At 41.0% G+C, this 23,618-nt stretch overlaps 2 protein-coding genes across 7 annotated transcripts in view; both read left to right on the top strand.

The window, feature by feature from the left end:
* Positions 1-3,430: 3,430 nt before the first annotated feature.
* On the top strand, positions 3,431-8,454 carry GCM2 (glial cells missing transcription factor 2). Its single transcript, XM_065833127.1, has 5 exons — positions 3,431-3,472; positions 4,797-5,049; positions 5,618-5,730; positions 7,253-7,378; positions 7,573-8,454. The coding sequence occupies exons 1-5, from the start codon at positions 3,431-3,433 to the stop codon at positions 8,452-8,454; spliced, it is 1,416 nt and encodes a 471-aa protein (XP_065689199.1).
* A 6,663-nt stretch (positions 8,455-15,117) lies between these two features.
* Positions 15,118-23,618, top strand: part of MAK (male germ cell associated kinase) — a 30,465-nt gene continuing 21,964 nt past the window's right edge. For 4 of the 6 annotated variants that reach the window (XM_071804567.1, XM_071804566.1, XM_065830225.2 and 1 more), the window contains exons 1-3: positions 15,119-15,234; positions 20,698-20,846; positions 21,988-22,327. Coding sequence is in view for 5 of the 6 variants with exons in the window: in XM_071804566.1 (XP_071660667.1) it covers positions 22,227-22,327 (101 nt within the window). In the remaining variant the exon portion in view is untranslated. Of the gene's footprint in view, positions 15,235-19,251; positions 20,309-20,697; positions 20,847-21,987; positions 22,328-23,618 lie in introns of those variants that run through there. The other 2 variants (XM_071804564.1, XM_071804565.1) reach the window with 2 other exon arrangements.

Below are 23,618 nucleotides of genomic sequence, written 5' to 3'. Positions count from 1 at the left end.
ACATCATAACTCCTATGGAAGTTTCTAGAGAACATCAATATATTTTAAAAATTCATCAAGCTTTTTCAAAGTCATTATTTAAATACTTTATGTTATTAAACATGTTGCACAGCATCATACACCTATGACTAACTGAAATTCTATGCTTCACTGGAAGTATAGAGCTGAAATTGGTGAAACTTCATTAATAACGTCTCCATACAGGAACTTTGAGCAACTATATCCCTGAAAAGCACAACTAAAAGGCAGGATTACAACACTTCAGACTGAGAACTCTTTGGTACAACTCTGCTAACAGAGAGCAAGCATTAACCGTTTCCTCCTAGCTCCGCTAGATCCAAGTATTACTCATCTTCAGCACAGGAGCACTTCTGCTGCTACAAATATTACCAGCTGAAATCAGTATTCTGACATTGTGGCAGTTACAACTTAAGCTCACCTGGTTTACCATATATCTGAAAAAGGACCTTCATAAACAGTATATTGGTTTTAAAAATTATGAAGTGACAAAACAGCTCATCAGTTCTATTACTAAAGTTGTATTTTGCTGGAGCACTTACATTGCATTTACAAATTTTGTATCATTTCACAAATTGAACTTGTAAAAAACAAAATAAAACCCTTTCTCTCATTCCACTTTCAGCTTAAAAATAAAAATCCTAAACCCATGCTAATAAGTGAAGCCATGATGGTAGCTGCTGTGCTGGAAGTAATGCAATGAAAGTAAACCTTTTTATTCCCCACTCAGCTCATCCAATATGTTAAAAAAATATTTCATTTCTGCATGGCCAACAAGCCATCCTGTAGTTCTCACTTCCTCAGAATTCTTTTCCTGATGCAAGCAACCTTAAATTACATTAGTAACTTCTATGCAGTATTATACTCATCTTTTCTACCAGTCCTTGCTCAACAAACAAGCTTGTCCCTTCTTGAAGATCACTTTTAAAGTAGAGCTGAATACATTTCAGCAGCAGCGAAACATTCTGGAATTCATTCTTGTCCAGCTCCTACAGGAACACAGAGCACTGTGCTTCAACAGTCTGATACTCACAAAACTGGGCATTAAGATGGTTAAGATTATTTATGGTACTCACCTTTCTCAGTGCTTTGTCCAGATGGCTTAAGAGAGATTCACTGTATTTCTGGGGAAGCTCTATTTCTCTCTCTTGAAGCAGTTCACTTATTTTCTGAAATCCCTTCCCCTTAAAAGCATCAGTGAGCAGGGATTCAAGCTGCAGAGGGAGGAGAAGAAAACAATTAGTGAGTAAAATAAGTGAGCATTGGAATTATTGTAGCACTAACAATAAGAAAATATTTGCAATGCCATTTTAGAAGTTATAAGCTTTTTGTTTGTTTTCACTCTGTTTCTCTACTTTCATTTTACTGTTACACCTGAAGGTGAAACATCAGTGTTAATCTCCAAAAGAGACAGAACCTTTAAAAGTGAGTAATCGTAAAAGATACCCAGCAAGGAAATAAGCAACTCCGTTTAGTACACTCGGTCTCTTATTCTTACCATGTCCCACAGCTATCACAATCATTTCTTCCTACTTACTAAGGAAAAGATTAAGCAGCCTGTTGCACTTCCCACATTACATTACATTACTAAAAACTCTAGATCATCCCATATCCACTTAAAAATGTACCCTTAAATACATATATAACTATCTGTAAGATAAAGCTAAAGACACATTTAAAATATATTTACGTAGTCTTCTGCTCTGGCTGTCATGTTTCCATTCACCTCTCTATTCCATTCTTCACTTCTTTCTTCCTTTAAAAAGAAAACAAAAAAAAAAAAAAAAAAAAAGAAAAATACAGGAGAAAGGAGAAGGAAAAACAAAACATGCGGGTTTTTTTGCCCCAAACCTAAAGACCATTTACTCACCCTACCTTTCCCAAAAGGCTGTTTTTCTTTCTTTATTTCCTACGGAAAGTTTAAGAATCCACACACACTTCCAAACGTGAGGTTTACTAAAGCCACGACCACGAGAAACCGTAGCAGAGCCCCGGAAAGGGGGAGAACCACACTGTGTGTGTGTCTATCAGTCCATCCCTCCACCCATCCATCCATCCATCCATCCCCCGGCCCAGCTGCCCGTTCCCCGCCGCAGGGAGCGGCGCTTACCTGGGCCATGGCGCGGGAGCGGCGGGGGAGGGGGAACTCCAATTCCGTGGCGACCCGGGAGCAAGGGAGGGAAAGATGCTGAGGCTACTTCACCCACTCCCCACAACCCTCACACAACCACTACTGGATACACACATGTTTAAGCTGAAGGGGAGACACTCACCAGCATTTCCCACGACTTCCAGCGCCCTCCCCAGCAAACCTAACACTGTACCCAGCTCTGCTAGAAGAAAAAACAACAAAATGCCGATTTTCGCACCCGCACTAAAAAGCCGCACCTGTGCGGCAGGCGGCGGCTGGGAAGGGTCCGTCTGCACACAGGTGATGCCGTTTGACACCCCGTCCGAGCAGGCGGGTGCAAAAGAGGAGCCCAGCAGCCCAGGGGGGCTGTTTTCCGTTGGGCTACTTCTACTACAAACTGGATTTTATTTTGTAAAGCTAAGGGTAGAGAGCAAGCTGTCCTTTTGTTGAGGGGAAAATTCAGTACATTTCTACAGAAGACTAGAAGCAAATACAAACAAAATCCTTTAGAACAGCTAGTATTATTTAAAGGGTTATAGGGGACCTGGACATTCAACAATTTGGTCTCCATAATGTGATGTATACTTCATTTTTCTTTCTGAGACCTAAAAAACAAGTTGTGGGTTTTTTTTTTTTCTTTTTAAGGAGGAAAAAAAAAGTGTCCCATCAGCTATTTCTTCCCAAAAGAAAGAGGTAACAACAACGTTACCTGTAGTTCTCTGGTAAGTTGAAATATGCTGACCAATAATATCACACTAACTCTAGTTTTGTGTTTAAAACCTTGTGTTATTCAGCACACCGTACAGGGACGACACACTTAACTACACTTAATTCATTTACATCTGAATGTAAGGAGCTGTTTACTTGTACAGTCCCTTCGACTCCACCCAGGGGCTTCTCAACCTGAAGGCAGCTCTGAACCGCGCTCAGCCCCACACGTTAGGGGCATGGGGACGGGCTCCCCTTCAGTCCTCCACCCGTATGAGCGAGCGGCGGAGCCTGGGTACTGCCAGATCACCCTTCCAGACCCTGCTCGAATTTGTAGAGGTCACGGTCCCCTCGTGCAAGGGGAAGATTCGAGCAAGACCCTCTGGGCTGCCTCCCACCTTCAGGTAAGGGCAGCGGTGCCCGCTTGGAGGGCAGAAGGGGGATCAAACCCTGCCCGCCGGGAAGGGGGGTGCGGCGGCTGCCCCGCCTGCAGGGCCGGCTGGGAACCCTCTCCGCGGGGCCGCCCCGACTGCATAAAAAAGCGGGAGTCACCGCTCGCCGTCGCTCCCCGGCATGAAGCTCACCTGGGACATCAACGACCCCAAACTGCCGCAGGTACTGGGCGGGGGGCGCGGTGGAACCTCTGCAGCTGGTTGTAACGCGGGATCAGGAGGATGGGGTGCCAGGGGAAAAAAAAAACTGCCCCCTGAGCTTCTTTCTATGGCTGGTTTGCTTCTGCACCTTTTCAAATATAATCGTATGGCTCTTGATGGGCTGCAGTAGTTCTCATACTACCTGTAATAAAAATATGGATTTGATACAGAGCTTTGGTTAGCTGTATATGAACTCCTTAAACAGTCTGCAGCTCTACTGTTTGGCCAGTTTCCCTCTCTCTCGTTCTTCATTTAAAGAAATGTTGAAAAGACACTTGGATTTACTATTTTCTGCTACTATAAATCAAGCTATCTAAATATTTAAGCGGTTTGTTGATGTGACATTTTGTTGTTAATGAGAATTCCACTTTTTTTTCTAGTTGTGAGCTCCAAATACATTGTTAATTTACAACTTTTTTCATCTTAGAGATTGTTTAATTCTACAGGGTCCATGCAATTACAGAGTGCCTTAATGCTGTAAATGGTGGTAGTTTACCTGTATTCACTAGGATTGCTCACATGTGGTATATATATACATGCTAAGTGAGTGTTGCAGGAACTCTTTACTTGTACTGTAAATATTTAGAGTTTAAAATCTTAGCCATTCTTTTATTGTTCTGGTAACTATATTTCAGTAAGGATCTCCAGAAAGCCAGCGAAACCTCAAATTGAAATGGTCTTTCTCTGAACCACTGTGCATATAATGGAAGTGTATTTACAATTGCAATTTTTAAAATTTCTATTTTTTGGCAGAAGCCTAATTCAATTAATACTAGATGCACTTTAAGAAACTATTCTTTAGCCAAAACTTCTAGTTTCCAGCCTGCAGGTGCACAGTCCCAGAACAAGAAGAATTTAGTAGCATGCATGAGCAGGGTAGCTTCTGATGTGTCCGGGTGCATGGGCGGCAGTAAGTTTATTCTGTAAGTAAATAAATTCACTAAGTTCTGGCAATGAGGCTGGTATCTTACAGCTGGGTAACCCCAACACAAAGAGGCATCTGTGACAACAGACCATGTCATTATAGATTAAGATTGAAAGGATCCCAACTTTCTTTTGAGACATGGAAACTCAGACTGCCCTCCCCCTTTTATACAGCATTTCTGAATAAGTTTTTCTTTCAGTATTTTTTTTTTCTGCTGTTTGGGTAGCCATAGAAAAAGCCCTTTTTCTCGAATTATGTATTTTGTAACAGGCCAAAAACACCAAGTTGCGATTCCCTGCTAATATTCTCTTGCTCTCTTCCTCACTGCTTTGCTCTCCCAACCCCACTTGCCCCGCCACAGGAGCCCAAGCACTTTGACACCTTCCAGGAATGGCCCGACGGCTACGTGCGGTTCATCTACTCCAGCGACGAGAAGAACGCGCAGAGACACCTCAGTGGCTGGGCCATGCGCAACACCAACAACCACAACTGCCAGATCCTGAAGAAGTCCTGCCTGGGGGTGGTGGTGTGCGCCAGGAGCTGCGCCCTGCCCGGCGGAGCCCGGCTGCAGCTTCGCCCGGCCATATGTGACAAGGCTCGGCAGAAGCAGCAAAGTGAGAGGCAGCGATACCCAAGGGGGGCCCCTTTTTCTTTCAGCTGGGCTCAGTTCCTAAACTGGGATTGCCCACGGCAATGAGTGTGATGAATATAGAGGATATTTCAAAGAGATGGATCCAACATGTTACAATCATACAAAAATTTACATACGGTTTAATCAGTTTTCGAGTTTAAGTGACGTTTCTATAAATGCTCTATGATCCCTCCACCTACTGTATAGACTGTAAGAGTTTCATTCATAGGCAGTTTTTGGTTGCAAAGATACAGTGATTTTGCATTGGGTCCATCTTTTTGAGATACCCTGTGTTTAGTTCTGAATTTCGTCAATATCTTCAACAACTTCAGGGCAAATGGATCTACAGTCCTTCCACTCACTTGCATTTATATCAAGTACACAGCGCTAGTCTAAACCACTCAGTTATGCTTGGTAGTCTATGTTGCATTTCCTTGAATATCATATTTTAATCTGAATTTCAGTGAAGGCTGCTCTGAATGTGTTTACAATCAGATTATATCCTCACCTTTAAGTGGTGTCTTCAGTACTTTCTTTATCTCTGTTCACAGAGAAAGTCTGCCCAAACTGTAACTCAGCCCTTGAGCTGATTCCTTGCCGAGGACACAGTGGCTACCCAGTCACTAACTTCTGGAGGCTTGATGGCAAAGCAATATTTTTCCAGGTAAGAAGCACACATACACATCCACACACACATATATAAACAGAATATCTCTATATATAAATGACATCTTTATAGAGAGAGAGATTTCTTTCTCCCTCCCAATTTTTTCTTCTCTTTGTACGTAACACTGAGCATGGTGAGCACAGTGGACTCCTGGTCCATGTCTGAATTCTTCTGTAGTACAGACATGGCAAGAACAAATAAAACAATAACACTTAGCTGTCTCTTTAAAAACAGCGCTTGAGAGTTAGCTATATGCAAAATTTAACCATAACATAATTATAGATGTCTAAAATTCTCACATTTACAGTACACAGATATGAATTAAAAGGTTGTCCTGCACCCTGGTGCATCCGACAACTGAATTTCAACTAAGTACTTAGTATTTATTTCCTATTAAAGTAAATAAATGAAGAAAGAAAAGCCTTACTTAAATTGCCCAAGTTGCAAAGTGAAAATTCTACTTCATGGGAAAATAACCTTTGAATTTTAAGATTTAAAAACCTTGCCAAAAAAAAAAAAAGAAAAGGAAATATAGAAAGATATATTTTGACGTTTCATATTGATTTGTTCTTTTTCAGCAACATTAGGACAAAAATTTCACAAAAAGCTGTTGTTCTATGAGATAACGTTCTCTACTGGATGATTTTGGTCTTTTTTGCCTGACCCACACTGCAGTGAAGTCTGTTCTCTAGTCAGTAAATGGAAGCAAACTGGCCATATACCCAAATTCTCACCTGTATTATTATTATTACTATTCATATACTCTGTTACACACATGCAAAAACTGAAGATTTTTACCATGAAAATAGTTGATAAATCCTCCCTTAGAAGTTAATTTCTATTTGAGAAAGGACAGTGTTTTAAAAGCAATTTTAAGTTTCCTACTTCATGTTAGGGACTATATGCAGGTCCATTTAGGTGAATGTTTTGGGTAAGGACATACAGAATATATTGTTCCATCACAAATCAGCATAGCTTTGGATACGTATATCTATGTATCCAGAGATGTTTCAATAGCAGAACACTTCTGGATGGCTTTCCAGGGTATACTTTTTGGTCCTACTCAAGGTGTTTACTGCTTTTAGAGTAGAGAATATTTGTCATCTGGTGCATTAAAGCTCTTTAAAGCCTATTTATACTGTTTAGTGATGGCTGTTATAAAGCAGAACTGAGATCCTGGACGGTAGAAAACCAAACAAACTAACTTTATAATCTTTCTTTTCCCTTGGTTCTAATCAGCTATTCCTGAATGTCACAAACATAGGCAGCACCTTTGCTCCCTCATCAGCTCTGCAGTCCTCACTGACTTCTCCCTCACTTTTTCTTTCTATCTACATGCAAACAATGATTAATTTATTTATTATATATTTAACCCCTCCTTGTTGTTTAGTTCCTCCTCCCCATTCTCATGTGCCAAACCACAGATCATGCCATTGCAACCTCTCATTCTCCTTATTGCATTTTCTCTTCTCTTACCCCCTTCTAGTTCACATCTAATTCTCTCCTAAATCTAATTTAGGCTAAAGGAGTCCATGATCACCCCAGGCCAGAGAGCAAATTGGAGGCAGAGGCAAGACGAAGTGCAATTAAGAAACAAATGTCCTTTTCTCACCATTCCCAGAAAAAGAGACCTTTAAACTCAGAGGTAAGTCAAGATTTTTTAAAGTCAATTAAAAAGGTGCTACAAGCACATACTAGGAATCCAAGGGCAAAGAGAAGCTTTACACCATGCTACATCTGTTCATCTGGGACTGAAATAAGCAATATCTCAAGTGCTGAGATGTGTGTGTGCAGGCAGTATTAATTCCCAAATCTCAAAGATCTTCTTGTCCTTGTCAGGTAGGAAGATACTATGACAGCGGTGGTTACACCAGTAACCTACAGAATCTGCCCTGCATGGATGGTCCAGAAAGGGTTGGTATCATCACAGACACCAATTTTTCAATTCCAGCCCAGTCTAACTCTTCACTGCAAAATGCTGACCTCTGCAAAGCATCTTATGACTCAGCCACTTTCCAAGAGGACCAGCTATTGCCATACCCAAAGTGCCCCAATCCAAGGATCTACGTGCCCAGGCCATGCAGCTATGAGTTTGGAGTTCCCACCTTTATGAGCTCCAGCCCTTACCCAGCATTTTACAAAGATCTGACAGGTCCTGCTATCGATGCTGATCCCCTCAGTTTGAGTGGATCTCACTACAACACTGCGACCACCCATGATAAGACCTTTGATAACCCTGGCAGACATTATGGACTGAAAACAGCTTGGGGGAAAACTGGTGGTGGGGACTGGAGTGACTATGGACAGATGCAAATAAGCTCTAACCACCCTTACTATGGTGCAGACTACCCCTGCAGGTACAGTCTCAGCCCCTCTCCCATAGCCCCACCATTGCAAACTGTCATCACGACCACCACCAAGGTATCCTACCAGGCCTACAAGCCACCCACACTGAAATACAGTGACGACCTCTGCGATATGAAAAACCTTCAGAGCTATACCCATGTGGCAGAAAATGTCTCAGGTGCTATTTATTCAGGGATGAAGATTCAGGAGGACTTTGGGATGATAAAGTCGGCATTGCTCTACCAGCATGACCCAGTTCCCACAAAGTCAGAACCAACTGAGAGTGTGGAGACCTATCGGTATGTGCAACCACTGGGAAACAGCTATGATGAGTATGAAGGCCAGATCTTAAGATTTGAGAGTGCCGAATATTGACTAAATGTTGCCTAATGGTAAATACATGCACATGGGAAAATGCATTCTTGTGCTGACCACGGGCACACTAAGTCCAGTGGTTTGTGATTTAAGGAGAAGTGAGGCAGAAGTACATCACGACAACTTATCTCCCAGAAATGCCATTCCAGAGCTGTGCTGAGTGAGGCATATTTCACACAAATTTCAAATGAACCCCACCTAATCTCTAAAATGGCACAAGGAATTGAGCCCTAAACATGCCTGGGAGAAAGCAACATGGAGGGACAGCACCTTTGAAAGTCAGCAGCCTCCTCTGATGGGGGACGCAAACTACTTGTAGCCAGAACTCCTGCCAGGTGCCACTAGCTTGGAAAAAAAATGCTCCATCTGTAAAAAAGAAAATGCTTAGCAGTTAATGGAAAAAAAAAATAGATGAAGGAAGGTGGCTATAGTTTATAGTCAACTGAAGAAAATAAAAGAAATTGACGCAAGTCCATTTGCAAAATAGTTTACCTGAAGGGTCCATTCACCTGCCGTGATCCATTTAATGAATAGAAAGACCAGCTAAGTTTCTCTGAAATGAGAAACTAAAAGCCTGCATGCTAACTTCATGTTGCTTTTTGATCCCCTGCATCAGGAGTACAGACTGTCCAACCTTTCTATGCAAAAGGGGGAGCCCAGGCATAATCCCATCACCACCACTAGGAACCCTGCAACACTTGACCTGGAGGCAAGAAGTCTCAAGTGACCCCCACCAAGAACACCCGGCCTTGTGTAGGTGTCAGGGTTGCATATTTGGTCATGAAAATCATTACCAGTGAAACTGCTTTTTGTCTAAAGAGGTCAGGCAAGCTGGTCAGACCAATACTGCACAGATATTGCTGCAGAAACCTGCTTTACTCCGTCATGTCAAAAAACGCGGCAGCCTTGCTGCTTAGCAGTACAGGTCGGTGTTGAACGTACCTTTCCGGCTTGCCTTTCTGAACTGTACCTACATCAGATCTTTCTCCTTCCTCCGAGAGACTTCTAGCCATTTTTTGCTCTGCAATCATAATTCCTCATGACAGCACTGTTCTTCTGGAAATGATGCAATCAGCAAACTGAGATCAGAAAACAAGATTTCCAGACATCCTGAGCTAAGCAAAAAAAAAAAAAAAAAGTAAAGACTTGCATCCCCAAATTCTCAGTTAATTGAACTAATTCTCCAGTAAGCCAAGAAGAAGGAATGGACTAGTATTGCTGGTTTAAAACTTCGGTATTTTGAAAGCTGCCTAGTACTGAGGAATGGAATCCGTAGCCAAACTGTGCATGCTAAACAAGAGAGCTGTGTATGCACTCCTGGTCAGAGTGACAGAATTTCTTATTATTAAGTTATCAAGTATTCATACCTTTTCAGACATTCAAATATTTTGGATAATCTATTTTTTGTATATTTTTGCTATGCTTTGAGTAACAGTATGCTACTGTATCCTTTCAATAAACAAGAAATCACAGTTAAAAACAAGGCATCATGTAAACTGGTTGGCTTCAACATATAGAACTTTGGAATGCTATCATCAAACTGCTAAACAAATCTTAATTGCAAAGCATGGTGTACAAATACCTGAGTTTTTAAAATTACTATTTTTGGTGTAGTTTATTTTATTTTTGTATTTTTATGAAAACAGCGTGTGCACTCTGATATGTAAAACTGAGCCCCACAGGAATTTAGCTAGTAGCATCCTGTTTCAGCAGTAGATTGTTCAGCATTTTAAAAATTCAAGCTACGTGAAGCTGGAATTTACAAAAAGACTAACTGAATTCATTTGCAGCAAACTTACCTTCTTTTAGGGTATTTGCTGTATACCTCACTTGCCTCTTATTAAACTCTCCTGGCAATTCTTTTACCAGGTGTTTTAAATTACTGAAGGTGTTTTAAATTACTGACAAGGATCAGTTCAGGTGAGCAACATTAGTTTGATAATTAGCTCATATAGTAACCTTAAAAAAACAACAACAAAGTTATGGCCCAGAAAGACTGATGCAAAGTTTTACAGTTTAGGAATATATAACACTAAGCCTATTCACAAAAGTGAGATTTCTCATCTGTACTCCAAATCATATGGAGACATGTGGTGTGTTGAATAAAAATTAAGATTTACAGCTTTCTAAGTTTAAAATAAATATATTGCAGTGAAATAAGGCCAAACAAATAGACTAAAAGATCTGGAAAGTTTCACAGCAAATACAACAGTCAAGGAAAATTTTAAAGCTGTAAGTTGCTCTATTTTAGACTGATTTTAGAGGAATTAGATAACCACAACTCAAGCTTCAAATGCATTAAAACAGTAAGACAAACTGTGGGGGGTTGTGCTGTTAATATTACTGGTATAAAACTTGTCATTTTAGCTGTATGCTTAAATCATTATGCTATGTTCTTAAACACAGCCATTTAAGCGTAACTTTGTACATCAGTTAAGAAAATGCAGCCAATTTTATAAGATGCTACTTTTTGGGTGTGGACTTATTTCTAATAAACATGGCAGCTGCTTAAGCATGGTAAAAAGCTACAGTAGAGATTATGTTACTGCATGATGTGTAGCACTAGAACAAATAAAACTACTCTAGGCTATTGCAGTCTTTCTTCACTCCCTTTCATGCACAAGTGTCTGGGACAGGACAGCTGTACATTACCTTTTACAGACAAAAGATCAGATGGATAAAGTCTAGTGCTGTACATAGTTTTCTCCATAAAATATATAAATTTAAAGGCAATGTGGGCTTCTCTGATGAAAAAGCTGAAATTGAATGCCTTCTTGTTGGTTTATATAGCTGCAGAATTGACTTTAAAAGCGCATTTCTCAAGCAAAGCCATATCCTGAAGAAAAACATGCTCCCTTCAGTCCCTGAGTAAGCTGCTTCCCTTCCACTAATCACCCCATTCAAGTGCAGTTTCTGGTCCTGCCTTTAGCACATGAGAGGAACTCCTCATCCTGTGCTGTGCCAGACATCTTCATCTAACAAATTCCAGTTGTTATGACAAAGCCACAGAGGGAGGGGGGGAAAGAGATGCTTTCAAACCTTGGCCACCTGTGGTTCCAGCTTAATACAGACTACAAGGGCCCTACTGAGGTAAAGTGCCATCTGTCCCCATGCTGAGGCAGCCCTTTATACAAAAAAAGCAGCCTTTTAATGGTAAAGTTTAAAAGCCCAAGTGTTGAATGGCTGCCTCCCAGAGACAACAGCCTGCTTGACAACATTTTTCAATGGCATACCCACTGAATGCAGCTGTATGTCACACACCTGATGGGTTAACCAACATGTGGGCATAATTTCGTGGTCCTGTCTCCTCCTGGGAGGACAGAGCCTGGCACACGGTCCTACTCCACAGCCACATGTGCCCACCCAGTCCTGCCAAATACCTCCAGTGAGAGCCTGAGCAATTCACTTAGCCCTTGCTCCTCTTCCAAAAGTAGGTTACTTGCAGAAACTCGGCTATTTTGTGTGTAATGAGCTTGAAGTAGTTGGTCTCATTTGGGGTACAGACTACCATTGTTCAATACAGAGGCAAGCTTTTTTTGAAGCCCTGTGGGTGGAAACCAGAGCTACTCTATGAGCAGGGATGATGCAACAGAGCAGAATAAGATTTCTGAGCTTGGTTGGTTTTGGTTTTTTTGTTTGTTTGTTTTTTGTTTGTTTGTGGGGTTTTTTGTGTTTGGGGGTTTTTTGGTTTGTGTGTGTATTTTGTTTTGTTGGGGTTTTTTGTTGGGTTGTTTTTTCCCTGGGGGTTTTCTGGTTTGTTTTTTTTTTTTTGTTTGGTTGGTTGATTGGTTGGTTTTGGTTGGTTTTGTTTTTAAGTTTTTGTTTTGTTTTCTGGATTTCTAGGTGTTTTTCTTTGTGTGTTTTGAGAGGAAGCAATCTAATCCAATCGAGCTACTTCCATTCACAAAAGTCGATCATGTATCTTGAGAGACACCATTTAGCAGGATGTGCAATAGGGGTCTGGAGATGCATTTAGAAAGTTTGTGTCGTTCCCACCCTTATCAGTAGCAGTTGCATGTAGATAAAAAGGGAAAAACGGGGACATGTAATGTTGGAGTAGTTCCTCCCAACACACAGAGTGAAAACTTAGTGCAGGCAGGTTAAAATCCCTCCACCTGAAAAGTAATGAAACTGGCATCTGGTGGTTTTCTACGTCTGGTTAACCGCCTTAGATATTCTAGCAGAATAAAGTAAATATCTACCCGTCATTGGCAAGCAAAGGGAGAGTGAACTTGTTACCATTTATGCAGCACTACAGCTGGGATTGTGCAAAATAGAGAGTGCATTTCAACACAACACCTTCACAGGCTTACAAGAGTCCATAAGCAACACACAGATCAGTGGGATGATAGAGGCATGAATAAGTATCACACAAAACCATAACTTTTTCGGATCAAACTCATTCGAACAAACAGAAACCAAACCAAGTTTCACACAACCTCTCTTAGCTTCAATATGCATGCTGGCACTTATGATGGCATTTGGGAGAAGCTGGTTTTGGGTACTCAGGCTGGCATTTGAGCAAAGTATCGACACCTTTAAGGACCAAAACCAAAGCAGGCTCTTTCAACAGAAAATTAGCAGTTGGTCTGCTTGTGTTGTTGTGTAAAATGAGCAGGGAAGCAGGTGCATGAGGATGTTTTTGAAGGTCCTTTCACAAGGCTCACAAACATCACTGCAGCTCCCAGGCCTCTCTGTTCCAGCCTGTTGCCTTTCCTTTGGTTTCCTGGTTCATAGTACGAGCACCTCTCTCCTGTCTTTATGACAAAATGAAGTGTTAAGTGATGGGGTTGCAGTGCTCATCCTGCAACTCCACACCATGTTGCAGTTCACTTTAAACATTGGCAAGTTCTGTCTACAGCCTTTCTGTCTTCACACATGTGAACTGTTGGGGAGCATTACAGATGGGACCAAAAATTGTCAGGCACAAGGTCTCAGTGACAGAATTCAGACTCCAGTGCTGCACCTCCGCAAGACTGATACTGAAATTATTTAAACATCAGACCCCTTGCTTGTGCCAGATGTCTTATAAATGACTGTAATTAGAATGGAAATGCTTCAGAAGCAACCAAGAATGTTATTTTATGGCCTTCCCAGACAAAAAAAATTAAAGCAGCTGTAGCTTCCTTCCCTTACATAGTCTCATCTCTTTGGAGAAGGGGTTAGTTTCACAAACCGAACTTAAAGGCCACGTAACACTCTGGCACATGAGCCCAGGAAGATTGCAAGAAAACTCACGTTAGTCCCACGGCCCTGCATGGGAAGGTGGTGGAAATGGGATGACAGCACCAGAGGAGGAGGAAACCCATCACTGGGCAGGAAGGGCAGCTGTGGGACAAGGCTAAGCTGAAGAGATGGAAAGGACACGACCGTAGAAAGGGGACATCACAGGGCAACTGCTGCACTGTTTCCACTGATGGCAGAGAGGTACTTCCACACAGTATATACATGTGACAGTGTTCAAACACACACCTTTACAGGTGAACGCATGGTTAAATTCTTTGCTATGTATGGTCAGCTCCTATTGAATCTCTGCCTGAATTCTGTCTGTGCGGGTGATGGTACCTGCTCCCTTCTCGCGTTCAAGTCTCACCTTTGAACTTCATTTTACCTGGGAGGCACCTCTGATGTTTTATTTCAATAAAGGAAATGGGCATATTCTGTTTCAGAAAATATAATGTTGTTTTCATTTACTTTTATTTCAGTACACTCTGCATGAGTGGTTGAATCCCTTGGATTCCAGAAAACCGATTCCCATAGCCCCACATTCCACACAGTTGACTTGAGGTAGAAGCAATTAATCTATCAACAGTGCTTCAACCATCATAAAGCTACTACAGCAGTTAACGAGGAATGGGGGAAAGAAAAAAAAAAAGTATAATTAAGACAGCTTCCCATTTTTGCTCAGCAAGCCTGAGCTGCCAGCTTGGTGAAGCAGATCTGAATCTGAATTTATAAATCAATTTGCAGCCTTTCTCTCCATGGTGCCACTAGTAGTTACCATGTTGAGATCATCTCCTTCTTTTATTGCCTCTCGCTCTCAAAAACATTAAAAAACAAGAAGCTCAAACTCACGTTGAGAATTAAAGCCTAAAATGAGGCTTCAGTGGCAATATTAATCTCTGACTCAGACACTAAATGTGCAATTTTTATTAACCATGCCTTCTGTACACACTGGAGAAAGCTGGGTTACAAAGGACCAAGAAGAAACTTCATGACTCTTTTTATAACAGAAACATATATATTTTAGAATACATACAGCATTCAAAGACTTGTCCCCACATCAATATTAGTAATGTGCATTTTAATAAATTGCTTACAATAAATATTAATACACTAGGGGACAAAAAACCTTCAGGCTTCATTACAGCTATGAATATTACATATCTGAATTTCTTTTTGAATCCCAAGTACGCTCTGGCTTAGCTGGTGGCTTCATTTAATGTATCCTTAAGAAGAGTAAAAACACTCTCAAGACGATCTGGTGTATTGTGGTGCCACCCTCAGGAAACAAGTCGTCAGATACACACAAACACCCCCGCGCCCACGCGTGCACCCACCCCATCCGCGCCCGCCCGCCCGCTGCGCCACCATGACCGTGACGAGAGGGGCGGGACCGGGGGCGGGGCCAGCAGCAGGCCCCTCCCACCCCCGCGGCCCCGCGCCGTCGCCTCGGCGACGAGGTAGAGCGGCCCGGCGGCGGTTGGCGGCGGTTGGCGGGCGCGCCGGGGGCTCGGCGGCGGGGGCGGCGGCCCGGCTGGCACCGCCCGCAGCGCCGCAGTGAGTGGGCGGCCGCGGGGAGGGGGCTGGGGCTCCTGCGGGGGGAACGGGCGTTTTGGGTGGGTGTGGGTGTTCGCGCCCCACCTGTCCGGGAGTGGGGTGTTTGGGGTGCGGGCGGCTCCAGGATCCCACCAGGAAGAAGGAGCTGTCGGTTTAGACTGGAGCAGCACGGGGTCCGTCATCTGTTCGTGAACTGAACGGCCTCTCCCATGCTGATTTGCGATAGGCCGGGTCACCAGTGTTGTTTCCCCGCGTGTACGAGGAGCCATCCCGCCCTTCAGAACAGAAACCTCTGTTCACATCAGAGCATGTGGAGATGGAGATCCTGCCTGCTTTGCAGGTCCAGGCCTTGACAGCCTGAAATCTTCATGGTTAATGAGAAGAGGCGAATTTATATTTATGAGAACCAGGGTGGAACTTCTAGGCCAAGTGGTCTTGAGTTTCAGAGCCTGAATAAATGAGAGGAGAGTTGTGCTCCCCTTTCCATGGCAAGCCTACGTTAAGGGAGGCAAGTATGCGGTGTTGGGAAGACAACTGAATGCCACCAGGTGAAACTAAAACGAGCCTCTGCTCTTGTGAGACCCCAGCCCGGAGTCCTGCGTCCAGCTCTGGAGCCCTCAGCATAGGAAAGACATGGACCTGTTGGAGAGGGGCCAGAGGAGGCCACAAAGCTGGAACAGCTCAGCTATGAGGACAGGCTGGGAAAGTTGAGGTTGTTCAGCTTGGAGAACACTCTGGGGAGACCTTGTTGTGGCCTTTCAGCCATTAAGAGGGGCCTACAAGAAAGATGGGGACAGGCTTTTTAGCAGGGCCTGTTGGCAACAGGACAAGGGGTAATGGTTTCAAACTAAAGGAGGGGAGATTCAGGCTAGATGTGAGGAAGAAATTTTTTACAATGAGGGTGGTGAAACACTGGCACAGGGTGCCCAGAGAGGTGGTAGATGCCCCATCCCTGGAAACATTCAAGGCCAGGCTGGACAGGGCTCTGAGCAACCTGATCTGGTTGAAGATGTTCCTGCTCATTGCAGGGGATTGGACTAGATGACCTTTGAAGGTCCCTTCCGACCCAAACTATTCTGTGATTCTATGGAAATGGGTATTTATTGAAACTTACAGTGGTGCAGAGATGTCGAAAGAAGAAAGTCTGTTTGTTCTGGATGCCACCCAAGGCTGGAGACTTGAAAGTCCAGCAGCAGGTCTCACTGAAACCGTTACTGTTCTGAAACTTATAGTACTGCCCAAACATTGCGCCAAGAGGTTTCACAGGGGTGGGAAGAGGTAACCTTGCTGGCATAGGGCAGCTGCATCCAGGCAAGTCACTGTTGAAACATTCTGAAAAAGTTGGTGTGGATCAATTTGTTTTCAAACCAAAGGTGATGTGGAACGAAATGAGGGAAAGTAGTTCCAGCAAAATGGAGTTCCTGCTTTTTTATATGCCTTGTCCTGGATGCCCAGTACAAATAAGTGAAAGAACGTATCAGACTTTTGAAGAGACTTTAAAAAAAAATTATTTAAGGTGGTATATTTGAAAATACAAATATTTATTGTCAATGTTATTAACTCCTTGCTTGCAGCTGAGCAGTCATGCTTTGAAATAACCACTGGTTTTTGATTACAGTAATGGATTTGTAGTTAATCTCCAGAACTGAATCCACTTGTCATGGGACCTGATTACTGTCAGCTTTACTAATATACAGTCAGTACAAATAAGGTTCTTACAGCAACAATTTGTTTGTTGGTTTGTGGCTGATTTTTTGTTTTTGTTTAGTTTTTTTGACTTTTAAAGTTTGTATCAGCATATATTCTGTACAGTGCAATACTGCCAGTTTTGATCATTGAGAGTAGTACAGTGCTGTGTGCATGCTTTTGGTGATTTCAGCAGCTTCTGTAAAGAGGTTGGTGAAATTGGGTTGTGTTTTGCTTATCTGTGTAGGAGGTCTTTATTGGGTCATCTAGTTCGTATTTTGATTTGAGAGTAGCTTGTTTTTCTTTAGCATACAAGCCTTATAGTTTTGGTAATGCATAATACTTGTGCAGCAGAAATGCAGATGATTTGCTGTTATTTATTACATTTTGAAGTGTAATTTAGACATCTAAAATAATTTAAGGTTGTTGTTATTGCTTAAAATACCGGTAACATAGTAAAAGTAAGAATTTGCTTAAGTTATTTAGTACTTGTTCAGATTCTCTAAGTTTATACAAATTACTAGATTATTTAAAGCTATTGTATTTTGTCCTTTATTTGTCCCCTACTTTAATCCCTCCTTAATACTGTGTGAAAAGATTATGGGCAATATGTCATTAAGAGTACAAGACAAGCTGTTGTTTACAGTAGGACTTATCTTTTCAGTTTGGTAGCTGACTACTATGACAATTTTACATTTTAGAGCTTCATATAACTGAGAAGATAATATCACATAAGCTTTATGATGGGAAAGGCAACTTCATAGGTTTGAGTTTACCAGCAAAGGTAGATTGAGCCCTTGCTGTTCCCCAGCTTGGTACAAAAGAGAAAACTGAACCACAAATTTGGAAAAAAAGAGAGTAAAGACAAAAAATGGCACGCCTGAGCTGGGTACATGTGGTGCAAAGTACAAAGCATGCAGAAGTCTGTTGTGGTGAGAAGTACATGTCTAGAGAATTTATATTCTAACTCATCATGCTCTGTAATTCCAGTAAGAGTGAAAGAAGCCCCTGACTCTGATGTCACACCAGACTGAAAATCTCAAATGCTTGGCAGCATTATTTGTTCTAAAATTGGTAGATAGTTGTGGCTAGAGTCTTGCAGGATCCAGTGCTGTGCTTCTTGGTCAGCATTGTTGCCCTCCAGCATTTCATACAGACTACTGCATGCTATAGCAATGCTGTAAAACTGAGGCTTTAAGTTGTCCACAGAACTCTATCAATTTTTTTAGATACTTCTGTTTGAAGGATGAATTCTCAAAAAAGTTGGAGAAGAGCTTAGAGTCAAGTGTGATACCTGCAGTCCTTTTTTTCACTGCATTTGGTTAGTTTTCAGTTGGTGATGTCTCACTATGAGTTCCTTCATTTGCCTTTTCTGTTAACTGTAAGTGACCAAGACAACTCTTTCCTGACAGTCATTAGTGGAATGGCCTACCATGCATTGGTGTGATCGTGAATGTGTATGATGGTACCTAAATACTGTTGTTGGGTATGTAGTTTTCACACCTGGTTTTATGCATTTCTGTAGACCAATTTGGACACGCCCATGTAACTATTGAAGAAATGTGCTGACGTTTCTGTACTTTACTTGATTAAGGAATTTAATTCCCTAAAAATTACAGTATACACCAGAAAAGGAATAAAGCAATAAAATGTATTACAGAATGGACAAAATGCACAATTATGTCTGTGATGTATTGCTCTACATAGGACTTGTGGAGGCCGGAAACACTTTGTGTGATGCTGTTTCAAGTGCACATGCTGAAATAATAGAATTGGACAAAAAAGAATAATTGTAAAAGCATGTGATTAATTTATACTCTGCAAATTACTTGGAAAGCCAATAGGATTTAGGCACCAAAATTAGAGGACTTACAGGTCAAAACTTGAGGTTTGTGTCCAGATCTGGGTCTATTTGTTGAAAAGACAGAGGTTTTTTCTTGATATTTGGGTTCACTTCGTTAGTGAGGAAAAGGCTGGGCATGAAACACATGCAAGTTCTCCAAATTTTTTAATGTATGTAACTCCAGGAGTTCAGGGTGGGGCCATCATTAGCAGATATTGCTGAATGCCCCTTGAAAATCATGTCTTAAACAATGTACAATGGTATTTGTTGAAACAGAGAAATACAGGTACCCAAATCCTGTTACATTTAACTTCACGTTATATGTCTATGTATACCTATACACAAAAGGCATACACAGCTTATCATTGGTGATGCTTTGGATGCAGATGCTGTGGTTAAAGATATGCATTACAATACTTTCAGAAAGCTTTTGGGTTTGGTTTTTTTGTTTGTTTGTTTGTTGGGGTTTTTGTTGTTTTTTTTTTAATATATACATATATATAAAAATCAAAACTGACAACTTGTAAGATATGAGTAGTTAGTATGTATCTTAACTTGGCATGAACACTGGATCATATGGTTATTACTGGGGTCAACAAATACTCTTAAAGAAATGGCATTATTCAGGGTATTAAAGACTAGAGTGCATGCAGGCACTTTGGAAAATAAGATATAAAGCTGAATTCTGAGAAAAAACATAGACTTAAATATATGAAAGTCCAATTTAAAACCCAGTCATAATTTGAATTGTCCATGACTGTTATGTTTTGTTACATCTGGTTCTTAGCTTTTTTTTATAGAGTATGCTATTAACCAGCAGTCTTATTTTACTGTAGTGATTTTTTTGGGGAGGATGGATGAAAACTTCTTTATATTTTTCACTGCTAAATTAGTGGTTGTGTGATGCAAAGATTATAAACTCAGATGTCCACTCAGTCACTTGCTGCTGGCATCTTGGCAGCTGATGTAAGATTCCTTCCTGGTAACAGGAGCAACAGTGAGTAACAAGGTGCATGTTACACCTTCTCCAAGGAAGCAGCATTTCAAGTCATTACAGCTTAGAAACATTGCTGTATTGTCCAGGCAGATGTTTCCTTTTGTTACGGTGGCAATAAACCGTGGCAGACGCTCCCCGTTATCCCCTCATTTCCTGCCACCCCTTCCTTTAGATCGGAAAGATGATTGGAAAGATAAGAGGAAAAGAAGAGAGACTTAGACTTCAAGTTGGAGAGTTTTAAAGGGTTTTACTAATGCTACTAATAAATAGAGAATATATACAAAATATACAAAACCAATCTCAAGTGGTCGAAGTGGAGTTGGCATCACTCCAGCAGCAGCGGAGCTGGGTAGGCGAAGCTGGTGGCTCCAGCAGGTGCGCTCAGGCCCCCGGAAGTCATGAGCGGGACTTCACAGCAAACTGGAACCTGGTTGCAGGGATGCAGGGCCTGAGGCCTGTAGATCACAGGCAGACAGACAGGGTCCTCTCTAGATGCCGGCCATGGCTGAAGAGACCGTGACCCTCGTGATCACCCTCTTATATAGAAGGTATGACGATTATGGGATGGAATACTTCTGTTGGTCAGTTCTAGTCACTTGTTCCATCCACCCCTCCTCAAACACACCCCTCTCACAACGGAACGTGGGAAAACTTATCAGTCGTTCTTGGCTACCATAGTAATAAATCTAAACACGAGCTGCTTCAGCATTCCCTTGGTCTCTTATCAGCAGCGACTACAGCATCCTAGGAAAAACATGCAGGCTAAAACTCAGAAAAGTACAGCCACCTAGAAGAACTTAGCTGAAAGAAAAATCACTAAAAGAGAACTGGTCTTGTTTTTAACAAAACTGGGACACATTTACACAGCAGGCTAGTCTACTCAACAATGCTGCATTCACACTCATTAGAGTCCTATTTTGTTGTTGAATTTTGCCAGGTCTGTAAATCTCAAACCTGAGGCTTGTTGCCAGCTGAATCTGAGTTCCTTAATCTGTTTGGACAGCCTTAGAAGCCTATAGCTAATTCTGGCATAAGGATAAGGACTACATACAGAGCTGCATGCTGACTTCTGCATCTCTTGTAGAGGTAGGCTGACAGTCCATGTTGGTTGATTTGAACTTCATTTTGCATTTTCAGACAGCAGGGGCAAAAGATAGAGGTGATGCTGGAGCAGTCAGTGGTTTGGTTGTATTTAAGCATTTGGGTTATGGTGAATAAATGGTGTGGTGATTGATTGTTAGTTTTTCCTAGGCCTACATAAATAAATGCATGATTATTGTGAGTTGCGTAAGTGCCTCAACCTCAGTTTTTAGGACTGTGTCTAGTAGGCAGCTAGTGCTAAGGTTAGAATCAGGATTTGTGCATAGGATCTATGGGAATAGGTATTCATCTTAAGCATTGGTGACAGTATTGTGTATAATGAAAGGTAAGGTTCAGGTTCAGTTTTGGATCAGGATTCAAATTAAGGTTTACATATATTCCAAGATGAAGATTCAGCATTGTTTAATGTGAGTTCTCTTTCAAATGACAATTCAGATCTAGTCTTCTATTCCAATGCACATGAGCTCTGTACTTCTTTCTGCAGGCTTTGTAAAGTTGAACAATAAACTTAACTCTTCAGCCATTACTATGCCTAATCCTAACCATAGCTATAGACTAAGAATTCTGTGACCTTCAGAGCAACATATCCAAGTACATTTATAACTCAATTTACCTTAGCAAATAATGCATGGTTTATCTCACTTCTCCATGTCCCTCCATGTCCCTTCCTCACTAACGTTATGCATAGCAAGCCTGCTTGCACTACCGATCCAAAATACAGTATTCAGACCCTAGACTTACCTGGGGTAAACCACCCTGTGCAAAATGTGGGGTTTTTTGTCTGTTTCCTCAAACTTCAGACCTGCCCTTATTACAAATTAGAAACCTGCAGCTGTCTGCAAATTAAGAGTAAGGAGTTCCATCAGAGGACACCAGCCTTAAACATGCTACTCTGTTTCTAGGGAATTATGATAGTTATCTTGAATCTCTGGTCCCTGTTTACTCTAACCTTAATCTAGACAAGTCACCTGCTGTGGTTTGAAGGATTTAAAATAACACAGTACAGTGAAGTGTCCTATTTAAAGAGCACATACAGTTGTGGGGGTTGTTATTGTTAGGTACAAGTAGTAGAGTTTTCTTTCCTAAAATACTATAAAAATACTTTGTTTGTTTGTTTGTTTTTAAGGATCTTTGTGAGAATGACCATGTTCTTCTGTCTCTTAAACTTTATATCTGGATCACAAAGTAGCTGTAATTTGGAGGAAACTAGTGAATATCGTGCTCAGTTTTGAGAAGACATTCACCAATGTAAAACAGGCTGGAAGAAGTTTTCTCTAAGAAAATTAAAGAACATAGAATCCTTTAATAAAAAGGAAGACATTTAGAATTTCATAAGGGATTGGCTATCCGGGCCTTAAAAAAAACATGAACCGTTACACAATCATGAAACAACTAGGTGATGGCACCTATGGCAGTGTGTTGATGGGGAAGAGCAACGAGTCAGGAGAGCTTGTGGCTATCAAAAGGTATGTAATATCTAAACTTAGTAAAGGTATTTGGAAAAGCTTAAGGATTTTCACTTTTAAATTTATTGTTGTATGCCATCTGTGTAGAATAGGAAAAAATGTCCCTTTTTAAGGAAACTATCTTTTTTTTTTTTTAAATTAAGATGCTTAACAAGGTGATCATGGATCAGACTTCAGCTGACAGATCAATAGTGAGACACATCAAAGTGCATAAATTACTGATTTATATTGGCTTATAAAATTTTATGCTGCTTTTGTTCAGTTCAAACATGCTTCCTTCTAAAAATATTGTTAGCTTAACACCAAAGGAAAAACAAAATTGAATGTGCAGTTGATTAATTATGGAGTTTGTTCATTTAAGTGGATTGTAAGAATACCCATCTTGATGGGTAGATTCATATACCTTCCAAACACCCCAATTCTTTGGAGGTACTGCATTAAGTTTCAGATATTGCTACAATGATAAATATCAGGTAACAATCTGGTCAGGTAAATAAAAGCTGTCTCCTTGGAACTAGTAAAGTTGTGTTGTGTGTAACCATCAGCATTGTTGTACTTGCCTAAAAAGATTATTACAGAACAACAAAAATTGTACTAAATGAGTGGGGAAGTTCTCCTTGTGTTCCTACAGAATTGCACGCAGGATGTAAAGTGTAAGTTGAAATAACGGAAATTGTATGTTGCTGGATGTTTTCTCCATTTATGGATTTACTGCAGAAAGAATTGTAATATAATTGACTTTTTCTTAAGAATTTCTGATCATTTCAGGTTTCTCTGTATACTGCTAGTAGTGTTACCTAAGTTAATACTAACATAAAGTAAAAAAATTGCAATTGAATATTTTTATTATTTTTAGGCAAAAGGAACAACATTTTGCGGAAAGTATTTTTCATTCTCATGATTTCAAGGTTTCAAATTCTTTTGTGTTATTTTTAAGTTTGAGATTTGAGGGGGAACAGTTTTGGTTGAAGATACATTTATTTTTAATTAAAATCATGGGTTTAAATGGCTTCACTCCAGACACTAAAACTTTACAGAAATAAAGCAAATAACATGACATTCACAACCCTGTCCCAAGATCTAAGCAACCCCGAATATCCATGATTGTTTCTGTGCAAGACTTACAAACAGATGTATTGCACTGTTTTATAGTTTAGTTTAGACACTAGTTTAGACTAGAATATATATAGAAATATTTAGACACTATTGTATATATATGAGTATTGCTTGAAAAAATTGAACCATTTTTATTCAGTGTTTAATGCCTTGGAACAGGTTTGTGGAAATGACT

The sequence above is a fragment of the Patagioenas fasciata genome, chromosome 2 (genome assembly GCF_037038585.1).
Source record: "Patagioenas fasciata isolate bPatFas1 chromosome 2, bPatFas1.hap1, whole genome shotgun sequence".
NCBI classification, from domain to species: domain Eukaryota; kingdom Metazoa; phylum Chordata; class Aves; order Columbiformes; family Columbidae; genus Patagioenas; species Patagioenas fasciata.
Note: the sequence above shows the minus strand (reverse complement) of the source record. Positions and strands in the feature narration are given on the sequence as shown.